This window comes from Pinus tabuliformis, chromosome 9 (assembly GCF_031772625.1).
Source record: "Pinus tabuliformis cultivar Carrire ecotype Pingquan chromosome 9, CPIR1, whole genome shotgun sequence".
Taxonomy (NCBI): Eukaryota; Viridiplantae; Streptophyta; class Pinopsida; order Pinales; family Pinaceae; genus Pinus; species Pinus tabuliformis.
The window spans coordinates 532,950,270-532,967,550 of record NC_142307.1 but is presented as its reverse complement, the minus strand read 5'-3'; the positions used below and the strand labels follow the sequence as shown (position 1 = coordinate 532,967,550).

Here is a 17,281-nt window from a genome sequence, read left to right as displayed (position 1 = left end):
CCACCAGTCCTGCTACTCCTCTTTAGGGCTCTCGTAGCAGGGTATAATCCAAGAGGTTGGGTACCTTAAGGATCCTGCTCCTCATTGCCTGTAGTCCATCTGACTACAGCTTGATATCTCCCCACTTCCTCTCAAGTGGCGCATGAGCACTCATGGCACAATCATCATCTGTATTCACTTCTTTCTTCGCCCTAGTTGGTGCAGCCTTGGTCTCAGAGGTCTCTCCCTTGCTCTTCTTCCTCGGTCACTGGCTCGCATAGTGACCCATTTCCCCACAGTGGAAGCATTTGACCTTGGAGAGGTCCTTCTTCTTCTGTTTCTCCTGCTTTCCCGCAGATGCTAGCGCAACATCCTCCTCTTCCTCCTTCTTCATTCTAACCTCCCTGTCGCTACTTCTTGCCTTGGTTAGCCTTCTGATCTCTTCTTGACGAAGAGCTGCCCATAGTTCCTCCTAATCTGGAAGGGTCGACCTGCCCAGTATGCTCTAGACAAATACTTCCTAATCCTCTGAGACTGCATTCAATGTGGTCCTCACCATCATCTCCTCATCTGGCGTGGCCCCTATTGAAGTTAACTGATCCCGGATGTCCTTCAATCGACTGAGGAAGGTGTCAATTTGTTCTCCCTTCTGCAATTGGTATGACCGCAACTAATTTTCTAGTAGCATCTTCCTCTGCACGGAAGTATGTTGATACAATTTCGTCAGGGCCTCCCGCATCACATTTGTCGTGTCTTTTTCGGTAATATGTGGTTCTACATGGTCCTTGACGCCGTCAAGGATGATGCTCTTGACCCTCGCCATTGCCTCCTGGTATTTTTTGTTCTCATCTGAGTCAATTGGGATCACTATCGTGTTCAAGGTGAAGTGCTTGAGACGATTCCTGTCTAGAACGGACAAGATCCTGGCCTTCCAGACTACGAAGTTTGAGGCTTTGTCCAGTCTATCCTGATCTCTTACCCCATTCACTTGCATTTCGCTTCTCCTCTTTCGGCTCTTCCGATTCTCTCTACTTCCCTCTTGGAAGTTCTCGGTGTGACTCCCTTTGAGCCTCGATTTCCCTCCTGGAAACCCCTCTGCCAATGACGAGATGCCCCTACTCTAATTGTTAGTCCAGCTGCACCACTGATCCGGATTCTTGGCTAAAAATCCTCAGCAACAACTTCCTCCTCCTTGGTCTTGCCCTGTTAGGTAGTGTTCTAACCACAGTACCCCACCAGCTTCACTCCGCAACTTACCCACAGCCTCCTATGCCCCAGAAAACTGAAGGTTAGAGCCTTTAGGCTCTGCGAAATCCTGGCACCAGCAAAATCCACACCTCCTGGCCACGGGCGTCAATCCTTCCTCACTGAGAAAGATGACCTGCCACTATGAAGGTCGAGTCTACTCCTCTCTGCCATTGCGCTGATCCTCTTCCCGACTCAAACTGATGACGCAGGCACTGCATCACCCCTTCCTTGCTGCTTTTCTGCTAGGAACAACTTTTGTCACTCGGGACAACTATTTTTGTTGTTGCTGCTCTACTCAACTGACACCCTCAATTATCCTATGATCTGCAACTACGCTCTGATACCATGCTGGAATTTCTAAGTATAACTGTTAGAAATCCTTCCTGTACTTTCTAATTTATTTCTTCGTACTTGTTCTGTTGATTAACAAGTTATTTACCATGTAAATACTGAAAATAAATACAAGTACAGTCTCAACACATACAGGTCATCAACTGAAGGAAAAAAACAAGCACACAAGTGACACCACTATTTTTGGACTAATGTCCCTGAAAAACCCCAATGTGGGAAAACCGGTGCAGCTATCTGAAGGTTTTATTATATGTAGTTTTAGAATACAATCTGGGTGCTAGAAATGGCTCACCCAACAGAGAATTCCCTCGACAGTAGTACCTCTCAGTCAAAGACAGATATCAGCCCCAATCTTCCCCACGAAATCTCCTAGCGTCAGCCTCTAGGGTCTGCGTAAGCCTCTATGGCCCAACGTCAGCCTTTGGAACCTCTGCATGTCCCACATTGTCCCTCCTCAGGCTCTGCATAGCTCTTGGTTGCCTCTACGTGGCCTTTGACTGCTTCTGCGTGACCTCTAGATGGCTCCGCGTCAACCCTCTCCCGACTTTTGCATTGATGCTCCCGGTACTATCTCTGCCTCTCTACTACTGCATTCACTGCCCCTCAGCTGCAACTCTAATCACTCCTTCGATTTCCTCAGCAAGCCCTGCCCCACAAAATCGAATTCTTGATCAACTCGGTGTGTTCTCCAAGTGACCCTCAAGCCTCCTCTTATACTTTTCTCATTGACAATTCAACGGCTGAGATTAAGTCCCTAATCAATGGCTAAGATTAGATTTGGCTTAATCGATGACTTTTGGACCATTCTAACTCAGTTTTCTACTTACGGACTCCATTAAAAATATTAATTATTTTAATATCTCCCAAACTGGTTAGATTCTGCCCAAACCATTTCTGGGTATTGGAGATCTCATGTGCTTTAGCCTCTCCACCAATTTTTGTGACTACAGCACATTCGATGCTACCCCAAATCAACAATAAAATCATTCACTAGGCACGTTAAGTCTTTTCTACCATATTTTAAGGCTTAAATTAGCCAGTTTCATCAAAATTGGATACTGATGAGTAATGTCCTTGGATGATCAAAGCAGAGGCAACAACTAGATGAGGCAGCCGAAACTAGAGGGCATTATTAATGATGAGGATCCCAATATATACGATGGTGGAGCATTGCTCGCTATTTATGCTTGTCATTTAAATTTTCTTGCTCAATTATTCATAATGCTTTCTTTCAAAATTTCAATATAATGTGCTATTTATAAATTACAATTGTAATATCACGTTTCTCCATTTCCAAATTTTTGAGGGGCCACATTTCCATCATACTCATACCCATTTCCCCATATCATGCAACCTAGTTGTGAATCAACCATGGATTGTATTCCTCTTTTGGCACACACAAAGGCTTGTGTTTCCCATGAAGACTAGAAAATGGATTCCTTGAGTAAGAAAATGTCATACATATGACATGGATCTGAGATATCACAAGTCAATGACATAGTAGAAATGATGTGACATAGATATCCATCCTGAGATTGAGTTTAAATAGAAGATCTTTAAGGGAAGCTGTCTCTATGTTATGAGATTTGTCATGCAATAGATAGGCAAGGGTTGTAACTTCATCAACGTAAATAGTTCTACTTGATTCAGCCTCAGATGTAATGATTTGAACTTTAGTTTCATTGTCACCATTATTGAAAATAGTTCCTAACTTCCATTTGTTGTCAAATATGACCTTAAGATTTTCTTCACAATGTAAAAGAGTATTTACAAGCAACGTATGCGTAAGTGATGAAAAGTTCCTCTTTTTCCTTCTCAAGCTACACATTGACACAAATAATAATTGTTGTGATATGTCTTTACTCTTGTCCAAAACCAAGGTCATACTTGTTTGCATAAATGCATAAACAATTTAAATGTGATTGTCACCACTAGTAGCAAGGAAGATTTGAAATATTTCAAGGCGAGATTATCACACTGAAGGTATTGTTTTAATTTTAATACACCATGTATTATTTTGCCATATAATTTCTATTAAAATTTCTTATGTTGCTATGAACTACCAATTCTTTGTGAGAGTTAAAATGGGGAAAAAATGAAGGGGAGCAAAGGGAACAAAGCTTGATGCTATTATATGTTGAATATAGGGACCATAATAATGAGCAGACAAAAACAATATGTTGAAAGAAGGAATAGAAAAGATAAATATACTTTAAATTTATCATTTCCTCTGTTTATCATTCCCTTTTAAAATATTTATCTTATTGTTGGGTACGACCAGGAACTGCCTCGGGAAAGAAAATTGTGACGGGGAAAAAAGAGAAAATGACAACAAAGCCAATTAACTTTTGACTAGGTTATTCCATTTTCTGCTTTACACATACTAGGACAATGGGAGATCCAGACGGGGAGCTGCACACTGTCAACAAACTGTATTGCTTACCATCTTGTCTGGAAATTTCAGACACACTGAGGTCTAGTATTTTACCCCATGCTAAGTTGTTTATTTGGCCTAGCAGATGTTTGCCTATTTTTACCAATGTTTTTGGTGGTATCTTAATTTCTCCAATGTTTGCCAAATTTTACCGATATTTTCTTGATTTTTATGAATTTATTTTTTATTTTCCAGACCCTGGCTGATTTTATCCCATTGCCGATGCTTGCAACATTGCATTATATATTAATTATGATATTATGAATTCAATAATTCTATCTACTTGATATTGAATCCTAGCCATAAGATGCCTGAAAAGTATATCAAAACATCTAAAGTCAATATATTTGACCCAAATTTTTAATCTTATAAATTCTTTCTATGCATAAATGAAAAAAAAAAGGGACAGAGAAGTACCTGGAACTATAAAAATGATGAAATATGGTACCATTGCCATCGGAATGAAAAGTAAGGTTAATATAGAAATAGCCCTGTAGCACTTTGAAAACACGAATGAGAGAGGCAGAACGCAATTTAAATTATATAGGTACTTTTGGGATAGAAATTCAACTACAATTTGGATGATATATTACAAGAACTCTACTAAAATTCAAATGAGATGTTTACCAGAAAATTACATACCCCTGAGCACTAACGAATATGAAACTGAGAACATAACTTAGAAGTAATAGGGACGGCAAAATCACCACCAGCAGCAACATGATCACAGGGATTGCTTCCTATAATGGAAAAGCATATTGGTTAGAATACATATAATGAGAAATATTACTCAAAAGCTGTCACCTAGGTTCCAATTGTATTTTCAAAATACTTTTCCCAACAAGATAAACATCACCAAAGAAAACAATTATTATGAAGTCATAATATGGAATTATTGCATTTTTTTGGATAAAATCGTGATGCTTATTAGGTTAAACCCTGAGCATGACTAGTTATGCAGCTTATCATTTTTCTTCCCCTTATTATATCTCTAGTTACTGAGATCATATGAGTCAATGTGATTATTGTAGCTTTGGAAGGTCTTCTGCATAAGCTGGTGTCTTGCATGCAGTCCTCTTTAGGTGGTTGTTCGAGAGGAGCAACTAATATTGTCTCCTTCCTAAGTTTAAACTTAGGAAAGATACAGTGATTAATTATTTGATTAATGTAGACTTTGGGCTAATGTTTTTCCCATAGTTGATTAAAGAAAGCTAGGATTTAATGCTAGCACACAATCACATTTGAGATTAGGGATTTGGACTATGGAGAATTATAAATGCAGCCTAAAGGAGAGGATGAAAACAAAACATAAGTGATAGAGAAATCCAAGAAGAGGTTTTTTGAGTAATTCGCAAGAGTAATATTGCAGATTTTTGTAAGAGATTCATAGGGGTTGAAGAAGAAGGAAAAAGACAGCAAGAGAATTTTCTGTAGTTGAAGAAATTAGCAGGGACCTGCACGTGTCAGACAACCATTCATTTGTTTGCAACAATGAGGCTGTGCATGTGAGACGAGAGGGTTTTCTGAGCAGGCCAAGCCTACATGTGACGTGGTAGGTACTTTCCAGGCCACACGAGTGGATGTGCAAAGGCTTGAGGAGGTTGAGTGGGTTGCTGATTTTGGTGGATGAATTTATCTCAGGTTTTCTTGTAATTTCTTTGTAATTTTTTAGAACCATTTTCTCTGTATAAGGAGCCCATGATTTCTCTGAGATATTAAATGATGAGAAGTTGGAGGGTAAATTTCTATTGCTGTCATGTCTGATTTTTTCTGAGTAATTTTTTGTTTTAAATTCTATTGGAAATTGCTAATTTAAAGGTGCCAAGGTATTTACTGTTTGTAGTTTTCAAAATTAATTTACAACGGAAATTAAATTATTGCGTAGAGAAAATTTCCAAGGATAAAATAACTGCATGAGATAGTAAATCTACAATTGGCACTTAAAACTTAACATGGTATCAGAGCTAGAGCAAGCTCTGTGAGGAAAAGATTAGTGGACAAGGGTTTCAAATAGCAACATTATTTTACAACATATTTTTGACCAAAAGTTTTGTAGCTGGAATCAATTTGGTAAAGATGGCAACATCAAGTCTGAGATTTGAAGACAGGTTGGAAGGGGCTACAAAATTCAATTCATGGGAGAGGATCACACCAGCTTTGATAGGCAATACCCTATAGAAATTTGGTGATAAAGAGATCCAAGTTCCTTTGGATCCTACACAAGTAGTTGAACACAATCTTAAGGATGTGAGGCTAGAGGATCATATTGGATGTTGTGAAGGATAACATAACCCTTCACAAGGGAGCAAACAACTCATCGAATGTAGACAGCCTTGTTACCCACCAAAAGTGGGTGGCCCCATAGGGGAGATTTTCTCCTACCATTCTTCCAGCCAGCAACCAGCAGCCCCCTAACAGACACTAGGAACTGATGATGATGTGCCATTCATTTCTCCGCCACTTGCATCAGTCATATGTTTCATTTCCCATTTGGAATGAACGCATGCTGGAAGGTGGACTTATGATCAAAAGGTACTTTATTGATTTTGCAATCAGGTGCTTATGCTTGTTTGTATTTTGGGCATTTGACATCGATTATGGGGTAACCTGGAAGGAATAGGGGTTTTGACAATGATCTTTTTCCCTCGCCTTAAATTGGGGTTTATCTTTCATCCTAGTCCAGTGGGACCTCCCCTAATGGCCCAATGGGTATAGGTGGGGCACTACTTGGGAAACCATGATTGAGATAGCATAGTCCCATCTCTCCCTATTCCATATTTATCGTTTTCCATCTTACATTTCAAACCCTATTGTCCACCTCCCTCCTTCGGGTTCAACTGACCATTGATTCTCAGGGATTTGGCACCATACAACCTGATACCTGGGTACGGCCCAAAACTTGGCCCTAGGAGGCTGATGCAACTAAAAGAACTAGAAAATGCATATACTAGCCACAAGTTAAAACAAAAGAAGATCAAAATGCAAAAGATGGATGGGACATACACATTAGCACGTGGCCAAAAGCCTAGCATGAGCTCTACCTCACTCATTATAGCCATCACCCGATTCTTGAGCACATGTCGTTCTTCATATTATGAGAAGGAACCCTTGCATGTCCCAGACCCTAGGGGGAAATGAGTTGGATCATACAAATCAAGCTCTAACCCTTGGGCTATGAATAGTAATACAAAGAAAAATCAAGAAAAAGTAAAAGCCGCACAAGAGGGGCGGAAAAAGAAATGCCAAGTTGGAAACTCATGCTTCCATGATTGCTCCCTCCCCACACCTACACATTCAGGATGAGAAGCCCCATCATAGCTGGTCCCTTTGACCATGATAGTTGGCCATGAAGTCTTCTCCCCTTCATTTCATCATTATTCACATGAAAGCTATCAATCGAAGGGTAGACCAAGGACATGTCATTTCCCCTTATGTCCTAGAAACACCTAATAGGGTTGTCTATTAGCCACTCCTACCTAGGAAGGTAACACTATAACAAGTTCAAAGCCTTGACTTTTGAAGGGAAGCCTTATTTGAAGTGTCAAATTTCCCATTACTTGCAAGCTTGGTTCACTTAGATGCAAAAATGACTAAATGTACCTGATGATGTAGATGTTAGCACTAGATATTGTGTGTAATTGTCAAGTGGTTTCATCATGGCTTGGGAAACTTAATTGGGGCTCAAATGCTTCAGAGGAGCATATTGGCACCCACAAGTGAGGCGTTGAGAATAGTGTTGTAGGAACCATCACCCCTCCCCCGGATCTGGAGGCAGATTCACGTCTCGGACAAATCTGCCATCGCCAAAATTTTGTGGTTCCTGGGCTTTTGGAACCATGACAGTTCCGAACCGCGATTCTATAGGCTTGAACTGCGGTTTCAACACGGTTCCGCAAGTTCAAACTGCAGTTTTGCAACGATTCCAAAAAACCGTTCACACAATTTCATCGGACACTTTTTTTTTCTTTTGAAATTTTTGAACTATTATGTGAGGAACTATGCTTCTCGAATACTCCAAAGGTGCCCCTTGATGCTCCCTAGACGATTCCTGGATGCTCCCTAATGGAAATGCTAAATTCTAAAAGTAAAAGGATGAAAATGAAAGATAAAGGAAAATGTCAATCCTTTTACTTAAATTTTTAACATTACCATGAAATGACTCAAGATATTTAAGAGTGGTTCCAACCTCATCAGACTTCATATGGAGAAAATAAAATTTCATATCCCATTCAAAATCCTGTAGACTTAACAGTTTTCAGTGTTTCGGGACTAATTGGATTGTGGCATTACATTAGATAATATCATGTATGAGGGTATCTGATTGGCATTTAATCAAGAGCGCCAAGCCCTATATGTACCCCAATGTTGGTGGTATTGATTATTGAACTCGTTTGTCAAGGCCGTAGCAAAAATATACCCTTCACTCAAGTCAAAATCATAGATCAAGCATGTTAAGTTTTCTCAACCATATTATAACACATGGATTAGGCTATTTAATCAAAATTGGGCAATGTTGACTAATATCCCGAGATAATCAAAGCAGAGGAAAAGGCTTGATAAGAGGAGAGGAATCTAGTCTCTAGATGGTTGATGCTAGAATAATTAACCATTGATGTACAATGGATGCCATATCTATCTTGATTTATGTACAAATATGCATGTTTTCATATCTTCTAAAACTAATTTTGTTTCCAAAGATTTTTGGAAAATGACGCTTCGATTCCAAAAAACGTCCCCACTCTATGCAACACTAGTTGAGAGCCATGGGTCTCTGAGCAGTAGTAGAGCATCACACATAGCCATGGGAAACTTCAACACCCACAATGTTCCAACACTTTGCCCTACATTGATGACTTTTATGGGATGATGCACCTAGACCAGGCATGTGCCCAATCAACTTAGCACTTCATGCGGGTTGGCAACTGAATCCAATGTCCAAAGGAGGATGGTCTTGCACCTTGAGGCATAGGAGGGCTAGCACCACCTTGAGAGCCCTCAACGTTGGAGCAGAGAAAGGCATTTTGACCACTTGGAGACCCATGAGACCACTTCTGTTCCCCAAACCCAAAATTGGGGTCCACAAAGGGAGATTGACAGAGCCCTAGGGGCCAACCTGTTCAGAAATCTAGGGCAATCTGATTAGGGTTTATTTAAATTTGATTTCTCTATTTCAATGACACATTTTTGTGATTATATTATTGCTTCAACATTACTATAGCATTCAATTCATCATCAAGACAAGTGCCAATAAGAAGATCACAATGCAAACAAGGAGACACCAGAAATAGGCTCAAAGCCAAGGCAAAACCCCTCAACAGGGGAAAACCCAAAAACTTCTCTTCTTATAGAAATTTCAAGGAAGACTTCCAAGACCAAGACACAAACTAGACTCACCAAGATCAAGCCAGTGACCAAGAATATATGTCTCTGATGATCAAACATCTCCAACCTGTGGAAACCCTAAATCAATCCATCCACATAAAATTTCGCTTCTCTGGAGCAGAAATAAACTCACATAGCTCAGGCAGATTTTCTTCCAACTTCGCTTGCCTTCTCCTTCTCTTCTAGCACCCTCGAACTTCCCTTCTGACCTCAGAACATCACTATGGATGATGTATTTCAAGTGTGTTTTGAGATGTCAAAATCATCTTTATTTATAGCCTTCTCATTAGCTAGAAGGGTCTTTCGGGGCCGATATGAAGAATCCATATGCATGGATCACCCTAGGAGAATCTTTTTTTCCTATGGTGGATCATATATTATGAGGTACATTACCCATTTTTGCATTCAAGTGCTTTCATTTAATGTTTAAGGCATTATGCTATGGATCACAAGTTACAGTTAGATTATAGACTGCTATTGGTTGTGCACTTGTTCCCTTATTTCACCTTGGTTATCATTTGCCACTAGTCCAGTGTGACCTTCCTTGGGGCCTTTCCTTCACTATCTAGGAGTGGCACAAAACACAAATACAAGGCTTTGATGGTGGTAGCATTTCATGTTATTCATACTTAATGCCTTTAATCATTCCCCTTATTTTGTTATACTATCTTTTGATCGATTGTTGTTATTCGCTCGTACTAGTTCCCTACTGACCTTGACTTATGAGAAGAAGGGGTTGGAAATAACCAATGTCAATGTGGCTGTAAGAAAACTAAAAACATAAGCCAAATGCTAAATGGAAAGGAATGTAAACAATCAAAAGCCAGTTATAGGTTGAGGCTTTGAGCTCTACCCCCCCCCCCCCCCCCCAACCTTTATATAGGCAGTCGTCCCAGAGAGTATCTATGCATAACCATCAAAGCTATGTTGCATGAAACTTCTAGGAACCTGGCGTTTTGGGCCATACCCATACACGAAACTCCAAAACTTGGTCAAAACTCAACCATCATGTAATCATCTACGAGAGTTAACATAGACTTGGTTTTCCTTCCAAATTATCATCTATGGGTTTTATTCACTTTTTTCTTGCACGATATTGTGTTTTTCACTTATTTATAAATTTCTTTATATATATATATATATGACATTTCAGCCGATATTTCCATTGACGTTTACATTTTTGGGAGGTGATGCTTCTAAACGTACCCATTTTGGAAATTTGGAAATGTTGGAGCACTTCGTGCAACTTAGTATCAATCCTAGTATTCAAACCAACCAATTCGAACTGTAAATTAGTCAAACCAGCCGATTTATTGGTTTGAGCTATCCAACATGTAGAAAAACCAATTTTAATCCTCACGGGCTAGGGTTTCGGGGTCTAACTGACCATAAACTGACCGATTTATGACAGAACCATCTAGGTTTCCCATAAACAAGTTGGTTCCATCATATACCAGTCGGTTTATTGCCATGATGACTGCGGACCCCACAAAAGGTGGTTTTGTGCTTTTTGAAGCGGTTTTGAGGGAAACTAGGGGTCGTTTCCATCCAAAAACAACACCTCCAAGCCTTTAAAATGATGTTTCCCATCTCATTAGCCTCACACATCTCATTTGGAGTTTTTGTGAACTTCATTGTGAGCTTGGAGAGTGTTGAGTCTTTGTAGGAGTAGTGTAACAACGAAGAGTTTGGGCTAAGTAGTAGCCACCATGCCTCCAAAAGCCAAGGATTTTGCATGGGCTCATCGTGATATGGTTGATTGCAAAATGATTTGCAAATATTGCCAAAAATCTATTGAAGGAGGGGGTATTTACAGGTTCAAACAACACTTGGTTGGGATAGGAGGCCATGTAAAGCCATGTAGAGCACCAAATGAAGTAATAGGGCATATTAGGGCAGAATACCTTCATAAGTTTGAGAGTCAAGGCACTCAACCAGCTGAGAAGCTTGTGACTCAAGCTGTTGAAAAGTTTGAGAGTCGAGACTTAGTCAACTAAGTTTGATCATGATGAGACGTGATCATGTTCATCACTAATATGTAGACTTGTAGTAGGCCAGTGGCCTTATAGCTTGTAGCATTGTTTTTGGACTCTATAGACCATTTAGAGCCTCATTGATTATGTATTTTGTTGCTGATATGTATTGCAGTTGGTGCCATTTTTATATATTCAACTTTACATGGTATATAGATGAGAAAACTTTGCATATTTTGATTCTATTGGTTTGGAATCATGGTTTTAAATCTTAAAAATAATTATTTTTTCATTAAAAATTAATTATTTCTTGTATTTTTTTAAAGACCGGTTCATTGAGATTTGACCAATCCCAGTTTGGCCAGTTCCAGTTTGAAACCCGATTTGAAAAGTGGATCGGTCCGGTCACTGGTTCCAGTTTTGAATACTATGGTATCAATGCAAAGGGAATCATTGAAGAACATCCCTACTACAATAAATTTCCCATCATTAAAGGGGTATTGTACGACCATTATTATATGATAAATCAATGAAGCTTCTTTAAAAATAACAAATGAAGAAGGAAAATATGGGGACTTGGAAGAACAAAGGAGAGGGATGGTAACTCAAGGAGCGAAGCACTCCTTGTACAAAGGCGCTCATGAAAAAGGGTTTCACATAACCTAGTATAAGACTACGACATCTTCCATGAAGTAAATCCCAAACCATAATACCTATCCCTTGTACCTATCATTTCAAAGGATTGGCCTAGGAACTGTTCTTGCTCGTAGGTTTGGACACATCTAATAAGCTCATGTGATAACCCTCACATACCTAACTATGGTACGCTTTTCACAATCACAAGCAACTAAGACATTTGAAGATGATAGTTGTGTGGAGTACTTTGATGGCTTCGGCATTGAATATGGTCCATCTTGATGCCCTTATGGTTCTTGTATCCTTGATATTGATCTCACTTGATTCCTTGAGTATATGCTAGATGTTTCTTTCAAACACATCTAGGATCCCTTTACGGATGATATGATGCTTCTCCATCTCTTCATAGATCCACCAAACCACTTTGATGATGACACAAAGCACTCTGACAGAGGACATTAGGCACCTTTTGAGAGACGTTGACCTTGAGGGTGACTTGGCACAGTTGATGAGACCCTCTCTCAACCTTATCACCTTGGACATTGGTGATCCAAGCTAGGATGTTGCTTGGAGATAAGGTGTGCCCAGGAGATAATAGGATGCCCCCAAGTGGCATTTTACCTTCTTGATGGACGTGGCTCTTCTCTTGGTGATGATTGAGGATGATGATGACCTAGTATCCCTCTGAAGGGGATTTCACACTTTCCACCTTAAGGATGCCATGCCCTAGCATGATGACATCGCCCTTATGATGCATTTGACCATGACATGGGCTTTCAAGAGGACGATGTTGATCTTGAGAGGGTTTTCTTTAGTGATGAGGCACCATTTGGTGAGGTAACACAACTTTTGGGATGAGACAAACCCCTTGGGTCATCCCTTACACCATTTCATGGAGAGACATTTATTTTGGGAGATGACATCACCCTTGGAGGCTTTTAAACTCACACATGTGGGTTAATTCAAGGGTATTTTCATGTTGTTTCATTATGTTAGCTATCCTTGGGGGCTTGGCTTTATGACCTATCCACCTTGTCTCATGATTTACTATTTTTTAGGGTTTTTAGTCTAATTTGAGGATAAGTCGACTTAGTTTCTCATTAAAAAGGGGTCAATTTATCTCTTGGATTCATGGTGACACTTGGATCATAATTTCTCTCGATTAGTAATTCTTCTCTCTTGTGCGTTATGGAGGCCTAGTTGAGCAACTTTGTCGTGGGTGGATTTGTGATGTGATGTGATGTCTTTTCATGGATGCTTATGGTGGATCTTGGTATTTCATGACGAAGTAAGTTAGTTTATTTGTTTTATGTTGGTATTATGTTCCATGGGATTAATGTTCTTGTGCTAAGTTAATTTATTTGATATTTGTTTTATCGTCCCTTATTGAGAAAAAGCCTGAACATTGGTATCCTTGGGCCATTTTGGAGAGATGGAGTTGGTGTTTTGGCCACCCACTGCAACATTATGACCCCTATCGCTTGTATTATGTTCTACACCAAAGGAATCAGGTTATGTCATGTATGCTCATTGCATATTCAGGGATTCAAAGGACAGATGGATTTAGAGGTTGCACAATGTTTGGTTGTATCGTCTTTCTTATAAGTTGGGATTATTTTAAATGCTTATTGTTTTATTAGGGGCTTTTTTCCAAAGCCAAGATGGCCAAGAGTGGGCTTTTTGATGATCTTTATCCTGTTTATCACCAATATGAGACTGTGAAGTCCTGTTGAAAATGTAACTAGTTTCGGTCCTCATAATTGTTGTTGTACTCATTTCAATATGTATCCTATGTAACAAACAAGAGAAGAAAATAAAAAGTATAATTATTAAAGCATGCATTTCATGCTCATTATTGATGGTCCTCTAGGTAAAAGCATGTTCTTCATGCTTCTAGGGTTTGTTAGGTCTTAGGATTAGGATTTATTGTCATGAGTCAAAGGAGTGAACATCATGTTTATAAGAACAAGGGTTGCAGGGGAGCGACTCCCCCTCCCTCCTCCCACCCTCGAAATCACTCCTAGAGCGCGCTCCTAAAATCGCTCCCACAGGGAGCGAATTTCGAGAGCGACCCTCGGAGCGAAATTTTCGCTCCCTAGTTTTTTTTGCATTTTTGTTTTTGCAAAAACATTCCAAATGCAATTTTCTTTCAAAGAAACAATACTTTTTCAGTGGGGCAGCCTAATGATCAAGCCTATGGCCCTAGTATTGATATGCGATTCATGGTAATGTTAAATTCTTAAAGTAAAAGTGGTATTACCATGAATCCTTTTACTTAAAATTTTTAACATTACCATGAAATGACTCAAGATGTTTGAGAGTGGTTTTGACCTCATTGTATTTCATATGGAGAAAGTAGAATTTTAGATCTCATTCAAAATCCAACAAACTTATCAGTTTTTCAGGATTTCAGGATTAGGGGGTTACAATGTTTCCATTGGATTTTGTCATGTATTAAGGTATGGAACTCGTATTTAATCAAGAGCACCAATCCCTCTATGTGCCTTGATGTCAGTGACATTGGTTGTCGAACTCCTCTATCATGACCCTACTAAAAATGTACCCATCACTCAAACAAAATCTTCACTGGACATGCTATGTTTTTTCTATCTTAGGTTAATGCTTAGAGGGTGATATTAATGACAAAGATCCCTATACAGATCCAAAGATAATGACAAAGATACCTCTGGATATTAATTCTTAGAGGGTGATATTAATGACAAAGACCTTGATTTTCCAACAAGACTAAAAAATTAGACATTTCTCGTGGTGGCAAGAGCCCCAAGCATTAGCAATAGATAATAGATTTACTTGTCTTTTCTAATTTCTAGTAGTTTTTATAACTGTTGACTCTTTCATACTCATTATGATATTTTTTGTAAACAATATATGACAATTTAAGTTTGAATTTTGAAGTTGGCAATTATAACTCATAGGTAATGAATTATGAATATGATGCTTCGTGAAAGTTGAAAGTTGTTTCATTTCATTTCATTTTATAACATTTCATTTCATGTTAGAATTTTTATATAATTTTGGGGATCAATGATGATAAATGTTATGTATTGAATTTTGAAAGCTTGAAACTTTAAGATTGATGAATCATGAGACTCGATATGTTGTACGTTGCTAACTTGTGGACGTGGTTGATGAAGATTATAACTTCTAGATCATTGATGTTATATGGTTCAATCTATGGTTTAATGCTCTTTATATCTAATTCATCGTTCTACATGCTTTTGTCAACATATATGCATCAAAATATATAAAAATATATATTATATAAAAATTCGCTCCAGATTGGGTTGCTCCCCACCTCTGCTCCCAAGTAACCTTGATAAAAACCTTCTGGACAAAATGTAATTGTAAAAAGAATTACTTTTTAGTCTAGAAAGTCTAGGAAACTCCAAAAGTACAAGTCGACCCTGGTAATTACAAGTCGACCTAAAGGAGGGAATTAAAGGCTATATAAAGAAGCAATTCAACCTCATTTACCACTCACTCACTCAAGAAGCTCGATCTCTCAAGAAAAGAATTTCATTAGTAGCTGAGAAGCAGGAAGAAGAAGAGTGAAGGTCTAAGAGAAGAAAGAAGGATCAAAAATCTTGTTTTTGGGCTCTATCTCTCTCACACATGAAAAGTTCTAGGGTTTTTGGTGCTGCAAAAAAGACGCCAAAGTTGCAAGTACGATTTGCAGGAAGACGAAGTGCAACCAGAAGGAAGAATACCCCACCTTGACCTCGATGACCTTGGGAAGAGTTGTCTTGCTCTATGAAGGTCTCGGGAGGACGCAATATTAGGGTTTCCAAAGAAACTTCAAGGCTGAAATTACAGGGTCAAAGTTGCACGACGAGTTGCAGTATTGAAGCTAGCAGGTCGAAGTTGTATTTTTGAAGCTGGTTGGTGCAAAATCAAGGAAAGACTAGTTGGAGGGTTGACTTGGTACTTGGAGAAGGACTTGATCTAGGGTTTGGGCCTTTGTGTCTCAATTGAAGTAGATTCTAAGAAGAAAAGAGTTTTCCATGTTTTCCCCTTGCAGGGATTTTTCCCTGGCTAAGAGCCAAAATTTTGTGTCCTCTATTGTTGCTTTGTTCTTGATATTTGTTTGATGAAAAGGTCTAACAAAAGAACATAAAGAAGATTAATTAACTTCACAAGCAAATATTAAGGTTAAGGAAAATAAGAATTAATAAGTTGCCACTTTGCATTTCCCAACATGGTATCAAAGCTAAGGTGAACAAGGAAGGTAGTTGGAAGGACACTAGAAGGAATTACATGTCAAGGGGAAGGAAAAAGGAAAACTCTCAAGGAAATCCTGAAAAAGAAAACTTCAAGAAGGATTGTCTCTTGAAAGGGATCTAGTTGGAAACTCCTTAGTAGACATCTTTAAAGGAAGCATCAAAGGATCTTGTCATTCATCACTCTTGGAAGCTATTGTTGGAGGAATCTGAGGGGACATCTTTCAAGAAGTCTCTTCAAGGAGCTTGAAGGCATCAAGAAGGTTGAAGACATCATCAAGGAGAATCTTGGTTATTAAGTAAGTATCATATTATTACATCATGTCTCAATTTGCAGGTCACATGGGTTCTTTCTGCAAGGAGAGCACTAAGCTTGTTTGAGCATCAAATTATCTAGCATGGAAGAAAAGGGTTGACCTAATACTCACAGAACAAGAAGTAATGGAGTATGTTAATGGAGAAATTACTGAACCTAGCAAAGACAAGACACAAGAACTAGAAAAGTACAAGAAAGGGGAAGTAAGGGCTCAAAGGATCATAGTTGAATCCATTAAATATTCTCTTGTTCCATTTGTTGCAAACTTGAAAACTTCCAAGGCTATGTATGACAAGCTAGTGAACTTGTACTCTGTAAGTACATCAGGACAAAAGATGTCTTTGCGGAATAAGTTATATAGAATGAAGAAATCAAAGGATGAGGATATGGCATCTTTTCTCATGAAAGTCTCTTAGTTAAGAGACCATCTGCAAGGGCTTGGGGAAACAATTTCTGATTCGGAAGTGACCATTTGTGTACTAAATGCATTGCCACCAAAATGGAGCAGCTTTGCAACAAGCATCTACTCCAAGAAAGATTCAACTCCTTTTGATGAGTTGTGGGCTCAATGCATTCTGGAAGAATCAAGGATCAAGGTAAAAGATGACATTGGATTAGATGAACAGTCTCAAGCCTTTCTAGCCTGAGTCAAGAAGTTGAAGAAGGGAAAGTTTGGAATGTCCAAGAAGAAAGACATGTCCAACGTTCAATTCTTTAAGTGAAA

General features: G+C 39.0%; 1 protein-coding gene across 1 annotated transcript in view; it reads right to left on the bottom strand.

Annotated features, from left to right (window-relative positions):
- Positions 1–17,281, bottom strand: part of LOC149149590 (uncharacterized) — a 528,411-nt gene that overhangs the window by 75,772 nt on the left and 435,358 nt on the right. Inside the window, exon 16 of the mRNA XM_089442525.1 lies at positions 3,985–4,016. Within this exon, the coding sequence (XP_089298651.1) occupies positions 3,985–4,016 (32 nt within the window). The remainder of the gene's footprint in view (positions 1–3,984; positions 4,017–17,281) is intronic.